General features: G+C 53.1%; 1 protein-coding gene across 5 annotated transcripts in view; it reads left to right on the plus strand.

Moving 5' to 3' along the window:
• The window catches only part of NDRG1 (N-myc downstream regulated 1), a 55682-nt gene that overhangs the window by 26546 nt on the left and 10877 nt on the right, over window positions 1-18259 (plus strand). For 4 of the 5 annotated variants that reach the window (XR_016388279.1, XR_016388278.1, XM_089898697.1 and 1 more), the window contains 9 exons: window positions 2841-2946; window positions 4863-4983; window positions 8371-8433; window positions 9241-9301; window positions 10392-10478; window positions 12716-12772; window positions 15564-15667; window positions 17219-17275; window positions 18107-18158. Coding sequence is in view for 3 of the 5 variants with exons in the window: in XM_022555203.3 (XP_022410911.1) it covers window positions 2841-2946; window positions 4863-4983; window positions 8371-8433; window positions 9241-9301; window positions 10392-10478; window positions 12716-12772; window positions 15564-15667; window positions 17219-17275; window positions 18107-18158 (708 nt within the window). In the remaining 2 variants the exon portion in view is untranslated. The remainder of the gene's footprint in view (window positions 1-2840; window positions 2947-4862; window positions 4984-8370; window positions 8434-9240; window positions 9302-10391; window positions 10479-12715; window positions 12773-15563; window positions 15668-17218; window positions 17276-18106; window positions 18159-18259) is intronic. The other variant, XM_089898695.1, reaches the window with a different exon arrangement.

Raw genomic sequence — 18259 nt, forward strand, 5'->3', positions numbered from 1 at the left:
CCAGCACCTGCCCCGTGGATTACTGGGTTTTGGAGATGCTGGGGAGATAAGAAACAATCTACAGCACATCAATGGGGACCTGACTTCCTGCGTCCCTCTTTAGAGAGTCACTGTGCACGTTGCATGTTAAAAGCTTTCTTTCTTCACGGGGCACCTGGCACAGAGTGTTAAAACGGAGACAGCAAAGAGCACAGGCTTTGGACTTGGACGGCCTCGGGTTCAGATCCTGCCGCACTGCTCCAGCTGTGTGACCTTGAGCAAATTCCCCTCAGTTTCCTCATCTGAAATGCGGACAGGTGTTACCCAGTGGGGTTGTTGTGTGGGTTCAACGGGAGAGTGGATGTAAAATCCTCAGAGCAGGGCCGGATACAATGATAATTGCCGTCATACTGCCCTCCCCTCTGCACCCTGAGAGAGTGGCTTTCTAGACTCTTCCAGAGGAGATGAGAGGAAAATCCAGGCAGCCTGGCCTTCTCTTTCTTGCATGCCCCTGGCTGGATCAGACCCCTGTGAGCCCGGACTTCTGAGATCTGGCTCTGAACTTGGAAGAGGTGAGGATGGCGGTCTGGGTGGTGGACGGGATCTGTGAGTGTTTCCAGCCACTGTTCTAGCCAGACGGGGGCCCCCTGAGGAGCCCTGAGACAGGCTTTCCCCTATCAGCACAGGGAGTGGACCATGCAGTTCTGGGTCCCTCGGTGCCCTCTCTTTGGGAGAACGTGGGGGACACGGGTGGGTTCCTCCCTCCAGGACACTGGGTGATTCATCCCCACGGAGACAGAAAGGCAGAATGTTCCTTTGGGACTGCAGAGGACAAAGGGACGTGTCTGTGAGAGTTTTAATTCCTTCATCCAGTCTCAGACCCAGCCTTCTTGGTTTGGGCCAGTGGAGAGAGAGGCCCAGGGCCAGCTGAGGACCTTGTGCGTGTGCGCGGGTGACTTAAGGAGTGGGTCTCAGGCATGGGGAAGGTCACACTTGCCTTCCCTCCTCTTCCCCGTGTGGGCAGGTGGACACAGAACTCAGAGGAGGGCTGATGGGGGCCAACACCCGCATGAGGGCCCAGCAGACGTGGGTTGTAATCCTGGTTCACACTACAAGCTGTGTGCTCTTGGCCGGGGGCTGGGTCACCTCGATTTCTTCATCTGGAAAATGGGTTCGCTCAGCTCACCTGACTCTTGGTGGGCACTTAGCGAATATTATCCCTGTATCTCGGTGACCTTGCCACACCTGTACACCTACACCAGGCCACTTCCAGCTTCTGAGACTGGGTTCTTTATCCTTCCAAATAAGGATAACCACAGCTGATGCCTCTTCTGAGGCACAGGCTGAAGTCTGCAGTGGTGTGAGGCCGCGGGCCACGGTCACAGCACTTCTGTGGTGCCTTGTGGGGGTGAAGCGTTAGTGCTCCGTGGGGCTTGTGCCAATCCTGGGAGACTTCACACCAGTCCTGGGAATTCTGTGGGGAGAGAGCTTGCCGACACCCTCACAGCCAATTAGGGGACAGTGTGGAGCCTGAACCCAAAATAGATTAATGGACTCCCTAGAGAAGCTATGTTTACCATGATCATGCGAGTGTCAGGTCTTTATCCAGCAGATCCTGAGCTGTGCCAGGGCCCGAGGATGTCATAGTAAACAGGACAGAGGCAGCCTCTTCCTTCTTGGACAAATTTAGCTCTGGTCCCACGGCTTTATAATTTTAAGGCCTTCAAGGAGATCAGTCAGCATCTGTTACCCATTCCCACCCCTGGGGGCTGCTAGACACATCCTGGGCGCCAGCCAGGGCCGGATGCCCCACACTTGCCACCAAGGTGGGGCTCAGGCGCATCATTAACCCCCTGCCCCCGTGTCCCGAGCAGCCCCATCTCGCCGGCGACTGTATCCCTCACCAGGCTTATCTCCTCTGCTGAGGAACCCGGGGTGGTCAGCTCCCTCCCGTCTTACAGATGGGGCTCCGGGGGCTCAGAGGGCTTGGGGAAGGCAGAGCTTGGATTTGAACCCTGATGCCCCAGGCTGGTGGGGACATTGCCCAGCCTGGCCTATTTTTAGAGGGCGCCTTGTGGGTCAGCTGAGGAGACAATAGAGAATGCGGTCCCCACAGTGAACCATTGTTCCCACGGTGGCTTCAGGGCCAGGGCTCCGCCCAGCAGATGGTCTGTGGTCCCCCCTGGGGGCTGGACCATTGCCCCACCGTTTGCGGATTTTTCCAGCGTTTGTATAGGCAGGAGTGAGCAGGCACTCAGAGGAAGAGAGAGAGGGCTGGGGAGACGGGGGCCTCTGTGTTCAGGGCACTCATTTGGTTGGGGGGATAAGGCAGGTGGCCCAGGAGGACCCCTGTGCTGGGGATGGGCCTGGGCACTAAGCACTCACCCTTCCCCCTGAGTTTCCATTATTCTTCCCATTTCGCAGAAGCACGACGGCCACCTGGGAGATGCTTCAGGGGTCTTCAGAGCGGATGCCTGGAAGCCCCAGCATCTCTCAGCCTGGGATGGAGAAGGGAGAGGGGTTTTGTTCAAAGCACAGATACTGAGTTTTCCTGCTCTCAAGGTGGAACCTGAAAATTGGGGTGTATTTATTTTTGAGCCAAGTTCTTCAGATTGGCAGCCATTGACCTCAATGAATGGCGGGGTGCTTCCTTGGTTCCCCTTCCCCTTTTGTCTCTGCTTCTCAGAGTGGCTTCTCTGGCCAGAAAGAGCTGCCACCCGAAGCCCAGTGCTCCCACGACCAAACTAGGAGCTTTCCTCCATCCGCAGTGAGACGCGCGCTGGGTGTCTGCGGGCTGTAATTCCAGCCACACCGTGACTGCGGGTCCCACATGACAGGCCCGTCTGTCTGTCTCTCCCCAGGAGCAGGACATCGAGACTTTGCATGGCTCCATTCACGTCACACTGTGTGGGACCCCCAAGGGGAACCGACCCGTCATCCTCACCTACCACGACATCGGCATGAACCGTGAGTTCCGAGGAGCCGCGTGTCCTGGGCGAGCGGGTGTCTGCCAGGGTTGGAGGAGAGGACAGCTAGGAAGGGCGGCTGCCAGGGAGTCTGCCTCATCCTCTTTTGCCGGGACTTCCTGGAGCTGTTCTGGGGAGAACTCTTGCCACAGACTGGGCGAGCCCGGAATGCACCGCCTGGGCGCTGGGAGATGCTGGGGACTCCGGAGTCCTCCACCATCAGTCTGTGTGACAGTGACTGCCTTTAATGAAGGTCTACGGTGGTTTTTAGTGTTTTCTCAGGATTGTGCAATCTTCAGCGTGACCCATTTTAGAACATTTTTATTATTCTGAAAAGAAGTTCTGTCCTCTTATCTATCGCCCCCCAGTCTCCCATACCCCCCAGCCCCGGGCCACCACTAGTGTACTTTCTGTCTCTAAGATCTGCCCATTCTGGACATTTTTTATCAATGGAATCACACAACGTGTGGTCTTTCGTGACTGGCTTCTTTCGTAATGTTTGCAAGGTACGTCCGCATTGTGCCATGTATCAGTACTTTATCCTCTCTCGCTGAATGATGTTCCATCACCTCTCGACTATTCTGAATACCGCTGCTATGGATGTTTAGATCGCGAATCCTTAAGATGACCAGGAAGTGTTCCCAAATGTGGGTTTTTCACAAATGGGACTAGAATAAGATCTACTTAGTATTACAGGTACACAGAACAGAAATGCTTCTGCGATGACTCAGAAGGCGCTTATGGCCCTTCCTGGTCCGGTGCGTATTGCGAGCTGGATGCTTGCTTGATTTTTGATTAACAGACGGACTGAATGACATTGTTTTTCCAACAGCGTATTAATACCTCGAGGCTACGAATGTTGTCAGTCACTGAAAACCATTTTTCTCCTTCACTCTCACTTCTCTTTTCTCTCTCTTTTTCCCCAATATGCCCCCTTGTAACCATCATGTACCAAATCCGATGCTAGGTACTTTGATCTATACCACCTTATTCCGCTGGCTCCGATGAGGGTATGGAATTGCGTCTGGCGGTGTTACTCCTCCATTGTTAGAGTACAGCGAGCGCTGTAACAACAGACCCGAGGCCTCTGTGGCTTAACATGATATATGTTCAGTTCTCCCTCATGTAACAACTCAGTGGACATTCTGTGGGCCACCTTCCATGTGGTGATTCAGGGACCCAGGCTCTTTCTAGCTGTGACTCCACCGTCCCCTGGAGCCTCCGAGGCTTGTGTTGGCTCCTCCACACCTGGCAGTCACGAAAGAAAGAGGAGAGAAACCTAGAGGATTGGGTGGCAGGTGTTATGAGGAAATGGGGAGCCTCACATGCTATTGGCTAGAATCTGATCACACGCCTGCCTCTGATTGCAAGGGAGGCTGGGAAATGTAGTCCAGAAGTGTGTCCTGGAAGAAAAGGGAAGTGTTTTGGTGAGCAGCTGGCCATCTTTGCCTCAGCGATTAGGAGGCTCATCCAAGCCCACGTTAAGAGTGGTCCTCCTTGTTTGAAAATCCTGTGTGCCCTGGCCAGTATCCCCGAGGTGAGGGTTTAGGACACCTAGAGAGAAAGAGAGTGTCAGTGGGGCAACCCCACCTCATACGAGGACCGTCACGGCCACGACTGTTGGGGGAGAAGAAGCAGGAGCTGGAATGGGATCCCCTCCCAGCGCTGCCTGGAAGTTTATGTCATCCACCAGCATAGGCAGGAGAGTTTACTGACCGTCTCCACTTCCACACCCACTCCCTTGCCTCATGACTTATTCTTGCCTTTTATCACCAGAGGAAAGTGGGAAAGAAAATGTAGCCATTCTTTCTTGAAAGTTCCTTCCCCCTGCTGTGTAGGCATGAAACCAACAGAATGAATACAGACTTTGTTCTCTCCTAACTTCTTCCTCTTCTCTCTCCCGTGCCTGTTCTCCAGACAAAACCTGCTATAACCCCCTCTTCAACTCCGAGGACATGCAGGAGATCACCCAGCACTTTGCTGTCTGCCACGTGGACGCCCCCGGCCAGCAGGACAGTGCGGCATCCTTCCCCGCGGGGTAAGAGGAGGGAGCCTCGGGCCCCAGGACAGGGAGAGGAAAGCCCTGCAGGGTGGGAACAGGTGGTGGGAGGAGGCATTAGTCAGGCTTTTAAGGTTTCTTTTTTAATTGTAATAAAATATATATAACCTAAATTTTACTGTTTTTAACCATTTGTAAGTGTATGGTTCACTGACATTAAATACATTCACAGTGGTGCAGCCATCACCACCATTATCTCCAGGACCTTTTAATTAGCCTAAACGGAACCCCCATAACCATCAATCAGTAGCTCCCCGACCTTCACCCCTCCAGACACCCTGTCCCCACCCCACCACAGCAGCCCAGCTAGACGGGCTTTTTACTAGGGGTACATGGCCCGGACAGGACTAAAGTGGAAGAGGGTCTTGACAAGAAGAAATAGTTAGGAGAAAGATCTAGAAGGTTGGGAAGAAAAATAGAGACCATAATTGGAAATGATATTGATGAAGTACGTCCTGTGGGCCAGACTTAATCATCTTTATTTACAAATGTCATTTGTATTTAACCCTTACATGGCTGGTGCTGGTAGCTCCATTCTCTAGATGGAAAAACTGAGGCGTGGAGGGGTTAACTGCTTTGCTCGAGCTCGCGCAGCTGGTTTAATTGGGGGTGGGGGCTGTCGGGTTTGAGCCCAGTCTGCTGGCTCTAAGACTCAAACTCTCTTTGGAACATCAGGCTGCCTTGGTCCCGGGTGTCTACACTGCCTGCTCCTCCCCAGTGCGTGGCTGATGTGGACTTTCAGCTCTCGTTGTGAGGCTGGGGGCAGGCTTACCGAGGGCACTGGACAGTCAGGGTCACATGGGGGTGGCAGACCTCTCGGAGGCCCCTCACCGTGCTGTGATTCAACCAAGGTGGGACCAGGTTCTTGGGTTTAAAGTCTGTCAAAGAGGCCTTCTCGGTATCACAAAGAGATCTTTTTTGTTAGTGTTCTGAATCATCCTTAATCATTAATCTTTATCAGCGAGGAAGGGAAGGGATGCCCGACATACGTTAAAAGAGTTCAAAGCTTCTTAATATAGCAGCAGATTAAGTGTCTGTCAGTACATCCATCTTTGTTTGGACAAATTGTTCGAAAGACTTGGGGTGACCCAGTGACTCTCAGCTCCCCACAGGGAGATTTTAAAAATATTCTGAAACCTGGGCCCTGCTCGCAGGAATTTTCGTTCACTTGACCCGGAGGCCAAGGCGCAGGGTGTTTGTTCCCCTAAGTTACCAGGCGATTCCAGCGTGTGGCTGGTGGGACCCACTGTCTGAGCGGGGCCCGGCGTGGTCAGGGGTCTCCTAGGCCCTCCGGGGTGCACCCCCCACCCCGATCCTGAGGCTGAGACGGCAAAGCAGGGATAGGGGCCCCTGGCCGGGTCACTCCCGGCTCTGGAGTCAGCTTTCTACACATGGGGCCTCGTGAGTAGAATCCTGTTGCCTGCTGGCTGTGTACCCACCCCCCAAGAGCAGTGAGGAAAGAAGCTGTGGAGTTAGGTGTCTCCCCAACTCTCACCGTTTGGGGGCTGCTGGCTCCAAACCGAGCCGTGGCCATTTCAGAAAGACAACGGCTTCATCGATGTGTAGCCCCGCCAACCGGGGCCTTCCTGGCTCTCTCCCTTTTGCACATGCTGGTCCCCCAGCCTAGAACGTTCCCTACACTCTTCAGTCCTCAAGCTCCCCCCAACCCACGTCCCCTTCAATGGCACTTCTTCCAAGAAGCCCTCCACTTGGTCAGAACAGATCTCGCTGTTTCAGCCTCCCGCTCTCAGCACCTTCCCCTCCCCGGTGGTCGCCACTGTCATGAGTCACGCGTATTTGTTTCTGCTGACTTGCCCCCCGGCTCCTGCACGGGACCGTGTCTGCTCTGCCTACGTGGGTTCCCGTTGCCTCGCCAGGAGCCTGGCATGAGAAAGGCCCAACAGCTCCTCTGTTGAAGGGACTCCTTCCTGCCTGCCTGAGCCCCGAAGTCGGCATTGTGGAATGCCTTCTAGTGGGTGTCAACCCCCCTCCCCCCAGCACCTAGACCGAGTGGGTCTTGTGAGGCATCTTGACGGCTCCCCCAGGGACCTGCCTCCAGGATCACGGGACATTCGGAGGAGCTGGCTCCTAACACAGCGTGCCGTATGGACTCACTTTCCATAAAACGGGCCAGACTCCCTGATGACAGCCAAGACCTTGGTGAAAAGGACAAATCTTTGAGTTCCTTCCAGGAAGATGGGAAAGAAAATGTGTGGGAACTCTGGCTAGGGTTGTAGGCCCCTGGCCGGGCAAAGGCTCTAGGGCTTCCCTCTGGAAATTGAAGGGAGGTGAGCATACACTTGCTTCTGGGGAGGCAGAGGGAACAGCATGTGCAAAGGCCAAGAGGAGAGCCAGTCTAGAAATGGTAGGTAATCTGGAAGGAGAACCTGCTGGCCGAGAAGGATCCAGCCTGGGAGGTGGCCTCTGCTGCCCCCATTGGAAAGGTGGGCACAGTGGGAACAAGAGACCCTTTCCAGGCCCTGCTAAGGAGTTGATGATGGGAAACTGTTGTTTCCTGACAAGGGGAAGCCCTCGCCTTAATGTACAGACCCAGGCAGCCTGCAGGCTCCCTGGTCACCCAGTGTGAGTCCTCACCACTGTCACCCTCCTCGGTACCTGCTGTCATGGGCCAGTTTTGAACAGAGAGGAGCTCCCCCAGCCCTCTGTTAACAGGAGGAGTGGTCCCGGAAGATGTGTGAGTCGAGGCATCCCTGTGCCTTAAAATCGCCCTGGGTATCCCATTTCCCGAAGCCACTGTGTCCAGTCAATCAGGGTGGCTTGCCTTCTCTGCCTTGTCTCCCAGGCTTCTTCTCAAGCATCTCTTGGGGAGAGGAGATGAGAGGGAGGGGCTTCCCCAAGGTCAGGAGGGCTTCACGGGAGGGCTGCCAGGAGGCCTCCTTTGGGAAGGTAAGTGAGTACATGGGCCTTGAAATCCTGAGAGCTCCAAATCCCTGCTTGTCTGTGAAGGCAAGTCACTTATCTCTTAGCCTTAATGCTATTTACAATCTTTATATGAGGGAGATCACAGCAACCTCACAGACTAGTTGTAAAGATTAAATGAGCTTACAGTGCTCCTCAGGTGCTTGTTGTGGGACCTGGGACATAGGAAGTGGCTTGTAAAGGGTCACTTTACAAAGTAAAAGGTGGGGGAATTGGCCTGGAGAGCATCCTTGCTCAGAGGAGCAGGCCGTGTACACGGTGGGGTGCTCGGAATGGGGGCCACGGGAGGGGACTAGACTGGGGAGTCTGGGCGCACGGGGCGGTTTGTTGCACGGTCTCCGCCTTTCAAGTGTGTTTTTGTTTGCACTGTTCATTTCCGCTGAGGTCCCGGCTTTTGTTAACTGCCTCTGCATGGCCTCTCCCAAGGTACATGTACCCCTCCATGGACCAGCTGGCGGAAATGCTGCCCGGAGTCCTTCACCAGTTTGGGTAAGAGTGAGGGATCCACTCCCCCACCAGCTTGCAGAGAAGGGTGATCTCTAGCTTCTGCCTCTCCTGGGGTCTTGATCTGGCCCCAGCACTGAAATCTAGGTTAATGCTTAAAGATCGGGGAGGAAATCAGCTCGTTATACTCTGCAGACACTGTTTTTCATGCAGTCTCTTTACTCCCATCTGCCTCTTGCAAGTCGGGCTTTTCTCCTTGAGTCAAAATCCATCACCCGATGACAGCCACTCCACCCATCCTTCCCTAGCCTCTCTTCTTTCATTGCTTTCTCTTAACCATGGAACATTCTGGAATAGGGTTGCCTGAACCCTCAGCGTCTCCCTCCAGGCCTTTATTTCTTCAGGGCTCAAGGAAACCTCTTAGTGGAGCCTTTGGTACGATGACATGAGAACACCTCCGTGTTCTTGCCCAATTCCTTTTCATTCCAAGTTCTGGAATCCAAAATAAAGCTGAAGAGCGGGAAGAAGCAGTTTGGTAAATAGGCCTTCCCGGAAATGACAGCGGGGCTGTCAGAGCCTGGCCGCGGTCGGGCGAGGAGTGAGGGAAAGGCATGAGTCTTTCCAAGGTCACGGTCTTCTGTCCAGACATAAAGCATGATGCATTGCAGGTCCTGCAGCGCACGTATGGCAGCGTGGTCCCACTTTGTCTAGCCTGCCAGCCACCCTCAGCGATGCCCACGACACACCCTTGGGGAGATGAGGTTCCTCAGGGCAAGGGGCGGGGAAGGTTTTCAAAGGGCGCTTCCCGTCGCTCACTCCTTCTGGGACATGAACTTTTATTTCTCCTTCCAGACTGAAAAGCATCATTGGCATGGGGACCGGAGCGGGTGCCTACATCCTCACTCAGTTTGCTGTGAGTTCTTCCATTAAAACAAAAAACAAAACTCTCTCTCTCTCTATATGCACAATATATGTATGTTTTAAAGAAAATTAATTCAAGATTAAGGAAGAAAATTAGAAAAGCACCAAAAAAAACTCCCCAAAGGGAAAAAGAAATGAGCCATAATTCCATTTCCCAAAGGAGAGCCACAGTGCACTTCGGGGTGTGTGGTCCAGAGTTACGTATGCACATGGGGTGTGTGGGTGTGCACTCACGTACACACCAGCAGCTCTTTCCCTTCCCTGAAATGCCGCACGAGGCACGTTCTTTTATCATCATCTTCGCTCGATGCGCGGTGATTGTGGCCAGGCCCCCATGTCACTGACTACTGTGCTACTTCTTTGTGATAGCCGCACAGGCTTTGTAGTCAGGGAGCTCTTGGACCCTGACTAGCTCTAAGCTAATCAGAGATACATGTGCTACCATGACAGATGTCACTTACATTACTAGGGGTCCAGGTCAGGTGCTGCTGGGTCCTTTGGATCCTTACCAAACAGTTGTTTCAAAATGCAGCGATGCTCGTTTTATTCAACCGTATGTAATCTGATGGCCTATTATTTGCTGGACTTTGCTAGAGGTTAGGCATGCTGGCACGAATACAGAATGGTCTGGCTGTCTAGGCTCTGAGCAGATAAAATAAGGTCTCAACTGTATCTTAGGTCTCTGTCTCCATATCTCTGAGAAGTAATAGAATTCTTACTGATTACTGAAGAGCTGATTAGCTTGTCTGATTTATGAGGGCCATGGTATGTTGTACCCATTTCCCAGCTAGGGAAGCTGAGGGGCAGCAGCGTGAAGTGACTTGTCCCACGTAGGTCTGCCAAGCACGCGCGCTCCTACTTCTCCTATGGGTTCCTCTTTCCCTTCTCTCAGGAACCCCATTTAGTGTCCGCTAAGCTGGGGCCTCAGTTTTGGAAGGGGGGCGGTGCTGAGAGCAGCAGCCTGCTCTGGGGGTCTGCACGGGTCCTCTTCTGGTACTTTTCTCAGTCTTTGGTTTGACTTTAAAGTTCACAGTCTCTCAGATGGCTAGGTTGTCTCTCTCACTTCGTGTCTCCAATTGCAGCTGAACAACCCCGAGATGGTGGAGGGCCTTGTCCTCATTAACGTGAACCCTTGTGCGGAAGGCTGGATGGACTGGGCCGCCTCCAAGGTGAGGCTGGGGGCCTGGGTCGCGCAAGGGGTGTCCCGGTCTGCAGAGGGGCAGGTGTGCCTGACTCTGCCTGGAGCACAAAATGCAAGAGACCTCTCCTAGCCCCGCCCCTTCACCACCCCCAGCAAAGAAGGCAGCTTTCCTCCGCTTGGCTTTGAGTGGTGAACATGACCTCAGCCATGTGCCATTCAGATTTCAATAGGACACTGCTGTCCAAGCCAGCAATACCAGTGGGACATGGGTCCCGAGCCAGCTTTGATAAGGGCAGCCTGGGTTAAGAAGTGTTCGCTGGGGCCTTAGCATATGTTGGGCTTAGATCAAGATGCTAAGAACAAAAAGATGAACAAGACAGATGCCTGTCAGCCCAGTCACCTACATATTATTAATGAGAAAGAAATAACGCGTCTGCTACTGATTCTATGCCGCTGAACTTTACGATAATAATAATTAGCTAACGAGTGTTGAATGTTTATCGAGCTCTCTTTCCACTCTCCGTGGCTATACCTCCATGACCTCATTCGGTCCTCAGTCACTCCAGGAGTGGGGATTGTTAAACCATTTTACAGAGGAGCAAACTGAGGGTCGCAGGGGTTAGGAAGCTGTCTAGGGCCGCACAGAGCCAGGCAGTGGGAGAACTGGGGCCAAACAAGATCCCTTGGACTCTGTGGTGCTTGGAATCACCTCTGAGCTGGGCTCACCGCCGGCGCCGTCTCTCCATCAGCAGGTGTCAAATGCCCGCCGAGACCCAAGCACCGCAGGTCTGGGAATGCAGAGCTAGCAGGACACATCCCTGGCTGGGGAGAGGGCCCGAGCTGTCTCAGGAAGCTGTGCTCTGGCTGGGTTCCTTGTTTATCTTTTAAAAAGATGATTGTTTTTTTTCATAAAGGCCCCAGTATTTGCCAAGGAGAGGGGGAAACCATTCTAACTCTAACAGGACAGACTTTCAAGCCGGGGTGATCCTGGCTTCTCATTTTGAAAGTGTGTTTTTGCCAAGTTTGGGACGGCTCTTGGGGACAGGGGGTTTGAAGGGGTCTCCCTCCCCCTGCCTCCCACCCCATCCTGGCCACTGTGATATTTCATTCCTTCCTGGAACATTCCGCCAGGATGAGGGAGCCCTTTCCTCCCACCGGCGTGATATTCAGAAGCGGAACACACTCCCTGTGTTTTTTTTTTTTTTTTCCAGCAAAGGGAATGGCACTGCAGTTGGCCAGTTTGGCTTCTTGGTAGCTGTTCTGAGCCAGACCTGGGGGCTGGGACGTTGACCACTGGCTAAAGTGGAGCCCGAGGGCTGTTTGGGGGGTTTTAGTATTTGCACCGTATCCTTCCTTTCCAGCCCCAGCCCTGGAAGAGGAAGACCTCTCTTGGGGGTCTAGTGTGTGTCAGGCACTGGGGTCTGATCCTGTGACATGGGTAGTTGCCGTGTGTAACCCTCACCTTGGCCTTGTGACTCTGAAGCTCCTGGCATCCTGGTTACAGATGAGAGGTCTGAGGTCCAGTGGCTCTGCTACCCTCCCAGGGCCACACAGCTAGGAGGTGGCAGATGGGTCAGCCTAGGTCCCCCAGGTCTAGAGCTTCTCTCCCCTGTGGGTTCCTGCCTGACACTGAAGTTGGCCAACACACATTTATGTAGCTTCTGCTGTATGCCTAACATGTACAGAGCTCTCACTGTGTACCTAGCATTTATGGAGCTTCTGCTGCACAGCTAGCATTTATGGAGCTCCTGCTGTATGCCTAGCATTTATGGAGCTCCTGCTGTATACCTAGCATTGTTGGTGGGAGCAGGTAGACAAGAGAAGGTCAGTATATTCAGAGAGAGGAAACTGGCTTAAGAGGGAAAATCTAGAGGATGATATAGTTTGAGGTAAGCAGATCCTGGCGTGTAGACTGGGAGCTCAGTGTGTGTTTAGAAGTCATGGACAGGCCCCCTTTACCGAGGACTTGGTGAACTGAGGCCTGACAAAAGCTGGGAGTACGTGGGGTCTTTGTTCAGATGCATTTTCTCCGCATCTCCTCTGCCCCGGGCTCTGAGAGTAAGGAATCGATGACCCTGCCTTCCGGGGCCCCAGGTTCAGTAAGTAACTGGAGACAGGTAACCGCCTTCCCATCAAAGGGGCGTCCTCAGACCTGAGTGCCAGGGAGCCCACACTGCTGCTCCGCCCCCAGGGCAGTGGGATTGGCCTGACCTTGTCCGGCTACTGTGAACGCCGGCTTTCTAATCCCTGTTTCTGTCCTCCCAGATCTCCGGATGGACCCAAGCCCTTCCAGACATGGTGATGTCTCACCTCTTCGGGAAGGTGAGCAGCGTGGCCTGTCTTTGTGTTGTTCAGTCGTGTACTGCCAGGCATGTAGAGCGCAGAGACGGCCCAGGCACAGCAAGGGGCCGCTCCATCTGACCCTCCTGAAATAGCCCATCATTACTCATTCACAATCGTCACGCCCTTCCTTCTCTCTTGCTCTCCCTTTAACAGAAGTCTTTTTTTAACAGCTTTGTTGAAGTACAGTACACTGCACATATTGAAATTTGACAAATTTGACAAATTTTGACGTTCTTAAAACCATCACTGAAGCCATCACAGATGACTAACGAAATACCGTAACCCCCAGAACTTGCCCTGTGATGCTTGGTAATCCTTCTCTCCTCCTCAGGTAACCTCTGACCTGCTTTGGGTCACTGTAGATTCATCTGCATTTCCTAGATTTTTATGTCAACAGTATCTTTTATTTTTAAATCTGACTTCTTTCACTCAGCGTTAAAGTATTTTGCGATCCATCCATGTCATTGGGCGAATCAAGGGTTCGTCCCTTTTTAGTGCTGAGTGATGTTCTGTGGTATGGGTGTACCAGAGGCTGCTTCTCCGTTCACCTGTTGATGGACATTTGGGTTCTTTCCAGTTCTGGGCTATAACAAAGCCTACAGCAAACACATCCATGGAATTTGCCGTGCGTCAGCCTTGGTCCTAAGGACTCTATGACCCGTATGAGGAGGACCTTTTATTCCTAGTTATGGATCGGTTTTTTTCCCCAGTTGTACATGGGGAAGCTGAGACCAGAGAGGTTGAGTGAGCTGTGTGAGGTCTCACAGCCAGCGAGAGGGGCTGGGATTGGAACCTATGAGTCTCGCTCCAGTGTGGGTTCCGGTAACCATCTGTGCCTCTGCTGGAGCCTGGCTCTCAGGTGGGTTGTGGTGCACTTATCCCCACTGAGCATGGGCTGAACCAAGCCCCTGGCAGCACGCGAGCGGTGTGTGGTTCCGCCCTGCCACCCGGCCGGCGTGGCGCCTGAGTCTGGCTTTGTACCTCCTGCTGGGCTGGAGGATGTACTGCTCTGATGCAGGGGTCTGACGTGGCCTTCAAGTTGCCCAGCTTGAGGTGACTTGTCTGTTCACTGTGTGTGGCCTACACACCACTGTTGCCTCCTTAGCTGAAGAGTGACCGTCTGGCATGTGACCATATGACACCCAGGGAAGCAGAGGTTTTGCTGGGCTGCTGAAGTGTGCCCTGTGTTTGGTCCTTGTATTAGTTTCCTGTGGCTGCTCTAACAAAGTACCACAAACTGGGTGGCTTAAAACAACCGAAATATATCCTCTCTCAGTTCTGGGGGCCAGAAATCTGAAACCGAGTGTTGGCCGGGCCACACTCCTCCCGTGGTACTAGGGGAAGATCCTTCCTTGCTTCTTTCGGCTTCTGGTAGCCTCAGCCTTCCTCGGCTTGTGGTTTCTCACTCCAGTCTCTGCCTCCATCTTTGCGCGGCTTTCTCTGTGTCTGTTTCAAATCTCCTTCTGCCTTTGTCTTACAAGGACACTTGTCACTGGATTTAGAACCTACCGGCATAAGGCAGGATGACCTCATCTCTGGATCCTTAACTTAAATTACATCTGCAAAGACCTTTTTTCCAAATAACGTTCGCAGAGTCCAGGAATTTGATGTGAAACATGTCCTTGGGGCCACCTTGTAGCCCACTAGAGTCCCCTTTCCTTTCTCATGCTTCCTTTCACGGTTTGCAATACATTTTCTCCACCCTGAGTGTATAATCTGAATCTGACAGCAATGTGGGAAAGATCAGAGCTAGCATCTGTATTTTCCTGGAAGAGGGGTGTCAAGTATAGAGTAAGAACTTTGCCTGACTGTACCCCAAATTACCTGGGGTATATGTTGGTACCCCCGAGTTGCTGCAGCTGTGTTTCAATCTGTAACCCCAGCACAATTCCTCGGACTATTTTTTTCCTGATGTTTTTTGGGGATAAGGCTGGTCTCTTTGTTGCTTCAGTGACCGTGGACTGTCTTGACACAGCTCAGGGAGACACTGGGCCCCGTTTTCTCCCTCTCGCTCCTGATCTGGTTGTTGTCAATCACATCAGACCCTTTCGTGAAAACTGTAGCATCCGCTGTCGCACAAATGAGAAACAGAGCAAGCTCATAACTTGTTTGTTTGTCCCAAATCACATTCAAAAAGGAAACAGGGAGAGGGAAGGCTGAGGCCAGCCTTCTGCAAGGGTCTGGTTGGCCCTCCTGGAAATCAACATTGCCCTTCATTCCGGCAACTTCCTGTTGCATGAGTCGGTTTTGTTTTGCAAACATGAAAATCTCCTTTCCACCTCTCCCCATTAAAAAGAATATAATAGTAATTGCTAACAGTCGCCTCGATGCTTACTGTTGACAGTGAGCTTTCCAGAGTGGCCAACCTCTGATAAATCCTACAATTTGATGAAGGCGGGTAATGTCATCCCCACTCTTTTTTTTTAAAAGGGAGCTGAGGCTCAGAGAGGTGAAGCACTCGCCCAATTAAGGGGCAGTGACGGAGCCGAGAGGACCGACTTCAGATCAAAACTCCTGAAGTCTGAGCCCAACAGGGCGTGCTTGCCCCCCAGCTTTGCGTTCCCTCTGCTCCCAGCTGATACCCAGACATCAGTCTGCATCTGGGTGCGGCTTCCGCTTTCCTGAAGGTTCCCTCAGGCTCCATAGCAGGCTCGTGGAATAGGCATTACTGCCTTCACTACGTAGCTGGATAACCTGAAGAATGGTGGGGGTAGTGACCGGCCCGTGGCCGCAGTTCCCACGAACGACATTCTCCCCTCTGTCAATGCAGGAGGAGATGCAGAATAACGTGGAGGTGGTCCACACCTGCCGCCAGCACATCGTGAACGACATGAACCCCGGCAACCTGCACCTGTTCATCAACGTCTACAACAGGTACCAGGATGCCGCTGGGCCACACGATGGCCGCTTGTCAGGCTCCTTTTGTAGTTCCGGAACGAACATGGGGCAAGAGAGGAGGGATTATAAAATTAATATAAGATGCAGCCCCTGAGCAAATAGATGAACAGAACAAGGGTGCCCAGTAAGGGCCCCTGGGAAGTCAGGTGCCTCCTGGAGTTTTGAGTGCTTTGCGAGGAGCTGAACTTCTACTCCAGACCACCAGGGGCGCACGCACGAGTGGGAACAGTCACATCGCAAAGGGTTTGCGTCCATGCCTGTGCCAACGCTGACCCTAAGGAAGGCCCGGATGTGGGGAGAGCTGAGAGGGAGGGCAGCAAAGCACTGGGAGAGGACGGGAAGAATCCAGGGAGGCTGCTGGGAAGCGAAGGAGTCACTCCAAGGATAAGGACACATGAGCATGGCGTTTGGCGAGGGCACAGCCCTCTTAAGGATACCTGAGTGCTGGTCTGGGGCTCAGCTAGGGGAGGGGACAGCTCGGGGCCCCTGGGAGCAGCCAGGGGTTCTGGAATCTCCAGGGAACTCAGCCTGCGGCTCCCACAGAAGGGGCAGGAATAAGCCTCCTGGGCTCTGTGTCTCTCACATGTTAGTAACTTGACTTTACGAAGGGCATTCGTGTCCCTTTCCTCTTACCCTCCACCCAGCCTCTCAGTGCAGGGGTGACTGGTAATGGCCCCAGCGTGTAACCGAAGACACGGAGGCTGAGTGCTCATTTATTCAGCAAGTGCTAAGTGAGGACTGGAGAGGGCAGGCTTTCACCTGGGCAGTGGGCACCCAGAGGAGACGAGCAACAACCCCTCGCTGCCCCACATGCTGCAGGGACGAACTGGTGCCTCTGAAAAGCCCTATGATGAGGGTGCTCTCACCATCATTTCCTGCTGAGGAAGTGAAGGCACAGAGAGGTTCGGCATCCTGCCCAAGGTCACACAGCTAGGAAGCAGAGGAGCGTGATTTGGATGCAGCCGGTCTGGCTCCGGGCTGTGAGCCAGGAAAGGGTGTCTCATGGTGGGAGCTGCCAGGCAGGGAGAGGCTGGTGTCCGTCGCAGGGGAGAGTAATGGAGCCACACTGGGTACAGTGGGAGACCGTGGGAGGGTTTAAAACGAGGGAGTGAAAGGATCAGGTCTGAGTTCTGAAGAGTTGGTCTGGGTACTATGTAGAGGACTCAGAGTTGGGGGCGAGAGTGAGAGCGAGGCTAAGAGAAGAACCTGGACACCATTTGGGAGGTAGAGGCTCCTACGAGGGGGGACGGGAAGCAGGGACCCTCTGTAGAGGAGGGTGTGATTTGTACATAAAAGGAAGAAAGCACCTGGGGGACAATGAGGTGGGGTCCATGAGTCCCGCTGTCTCTGAAGCCACTTCTGTGGACCCAGAGAGGCTGGGGTGGGACCTCACACAGCTTGGGATGTAGGTGGGTGTTTGCCAGAGGGGCCAGTGCAGGAGCTCCTGGGATTGGCTCGGTGGGAGGGGCTTCCTCCAGGGGAGGGTCTGCTGATATAAAGGTATGTTTGTTTGTTGTTTGTCTGTAGCCGGCGGGACCTGGAGATTGAGCGGCCGATGCCCGGAACCCACACGGTCACCCTGCAGTGAGTTGCCCTTCTCTCCTGCACCGTCTCTTTAGCTGTGCTTACCGTTGCCGGCAGCGCCTTAGTTCTGAGTTTGGCAGGACTGCCCCCCTTGTGCTAGGACAGCCCAGTCAGCAAGAACTGCATGGATTCTGCCCAGGGATTGGGCACGGCCCAGCCTCACTCGTCTTCCCCTTGTGCAGGAATTTGGTTTGTAGGGTGTCCCTGAGAGCTGTGGGGGGAGCCTTGGACCTCAAACAAGGAATGCTAATAACCACAACTGGACAGAATTTATGAAGCACCTGCTCTATGCCCAATGCTGTGTGAGGCTTTGCTTCACAGAGCCTGGAGATGAATAAGACATAGGACCCACCCTGAAGCGCCCTATGAAGCTAGAAGGAAAAGACAGTTGTGGGTACAACCACCTGGATTCCAACAGTAACAACTATGTCTTTTTGTAGTTCCTTAAGCGAACCGTATTATTTGACACCTGAACTTCGCACATGCCATTTTCTTTGTCAGGCATGTCGTTTTCATCTCTGTTTTTGATCGCTGGCAAAGTCCTACTCATCCTTCCTTGCGGAGAGGGTGCTTGAAAATAAAACATCAGGGCATAGAAATTCTCTGGCTGAAATTCATACTAAGGTGTAAATGACTACTAACCCGTATTTTCCTAAGACTAAAGCAGAGGATAGAGAATGAAGGTAGTAAAAAGAGCCAAAGGTACTGGGGAAAACAAAGTCAATTTTTTTTTTTTTTTTAGAATTCTGGCCCCAGCCTGGCAGGGCTGGGAGCATGAGAATCTCTCTCAGTGAACCTTGTGTTAACTCCCCCTTGTCTCCCTGCCCCCAGGTGTCCTGCTTTGTTGGTGGTTGGGGACAGTTCTCCTGCTGTGGACGCTGTGGTATGTAGAAATCAACCACTGTTTTCTGTGCTTAACTCAACGGTCCAATTCTAGTTACCTTGGTATGAAGTCTTCCTGCCCACCCTCTTCCCCTCCTCTGC

Source organism: Delphinapterus leucas, chromosome 17, assembly GCF_059928025.1.
Source record: "Delphinapterus leucas isolate spDelLeu-1000000601 "Yukka" chromosome 17, BTC_Dleu_Yukka2, whole genome shotgun sequence".
Taxonomy (NCBI): Eukaryota; Metazoa; Chordata; class Mammalia; order Artiodactyla; family Monodontidae; genus Delphinapterus; species Delphinapterus leucas.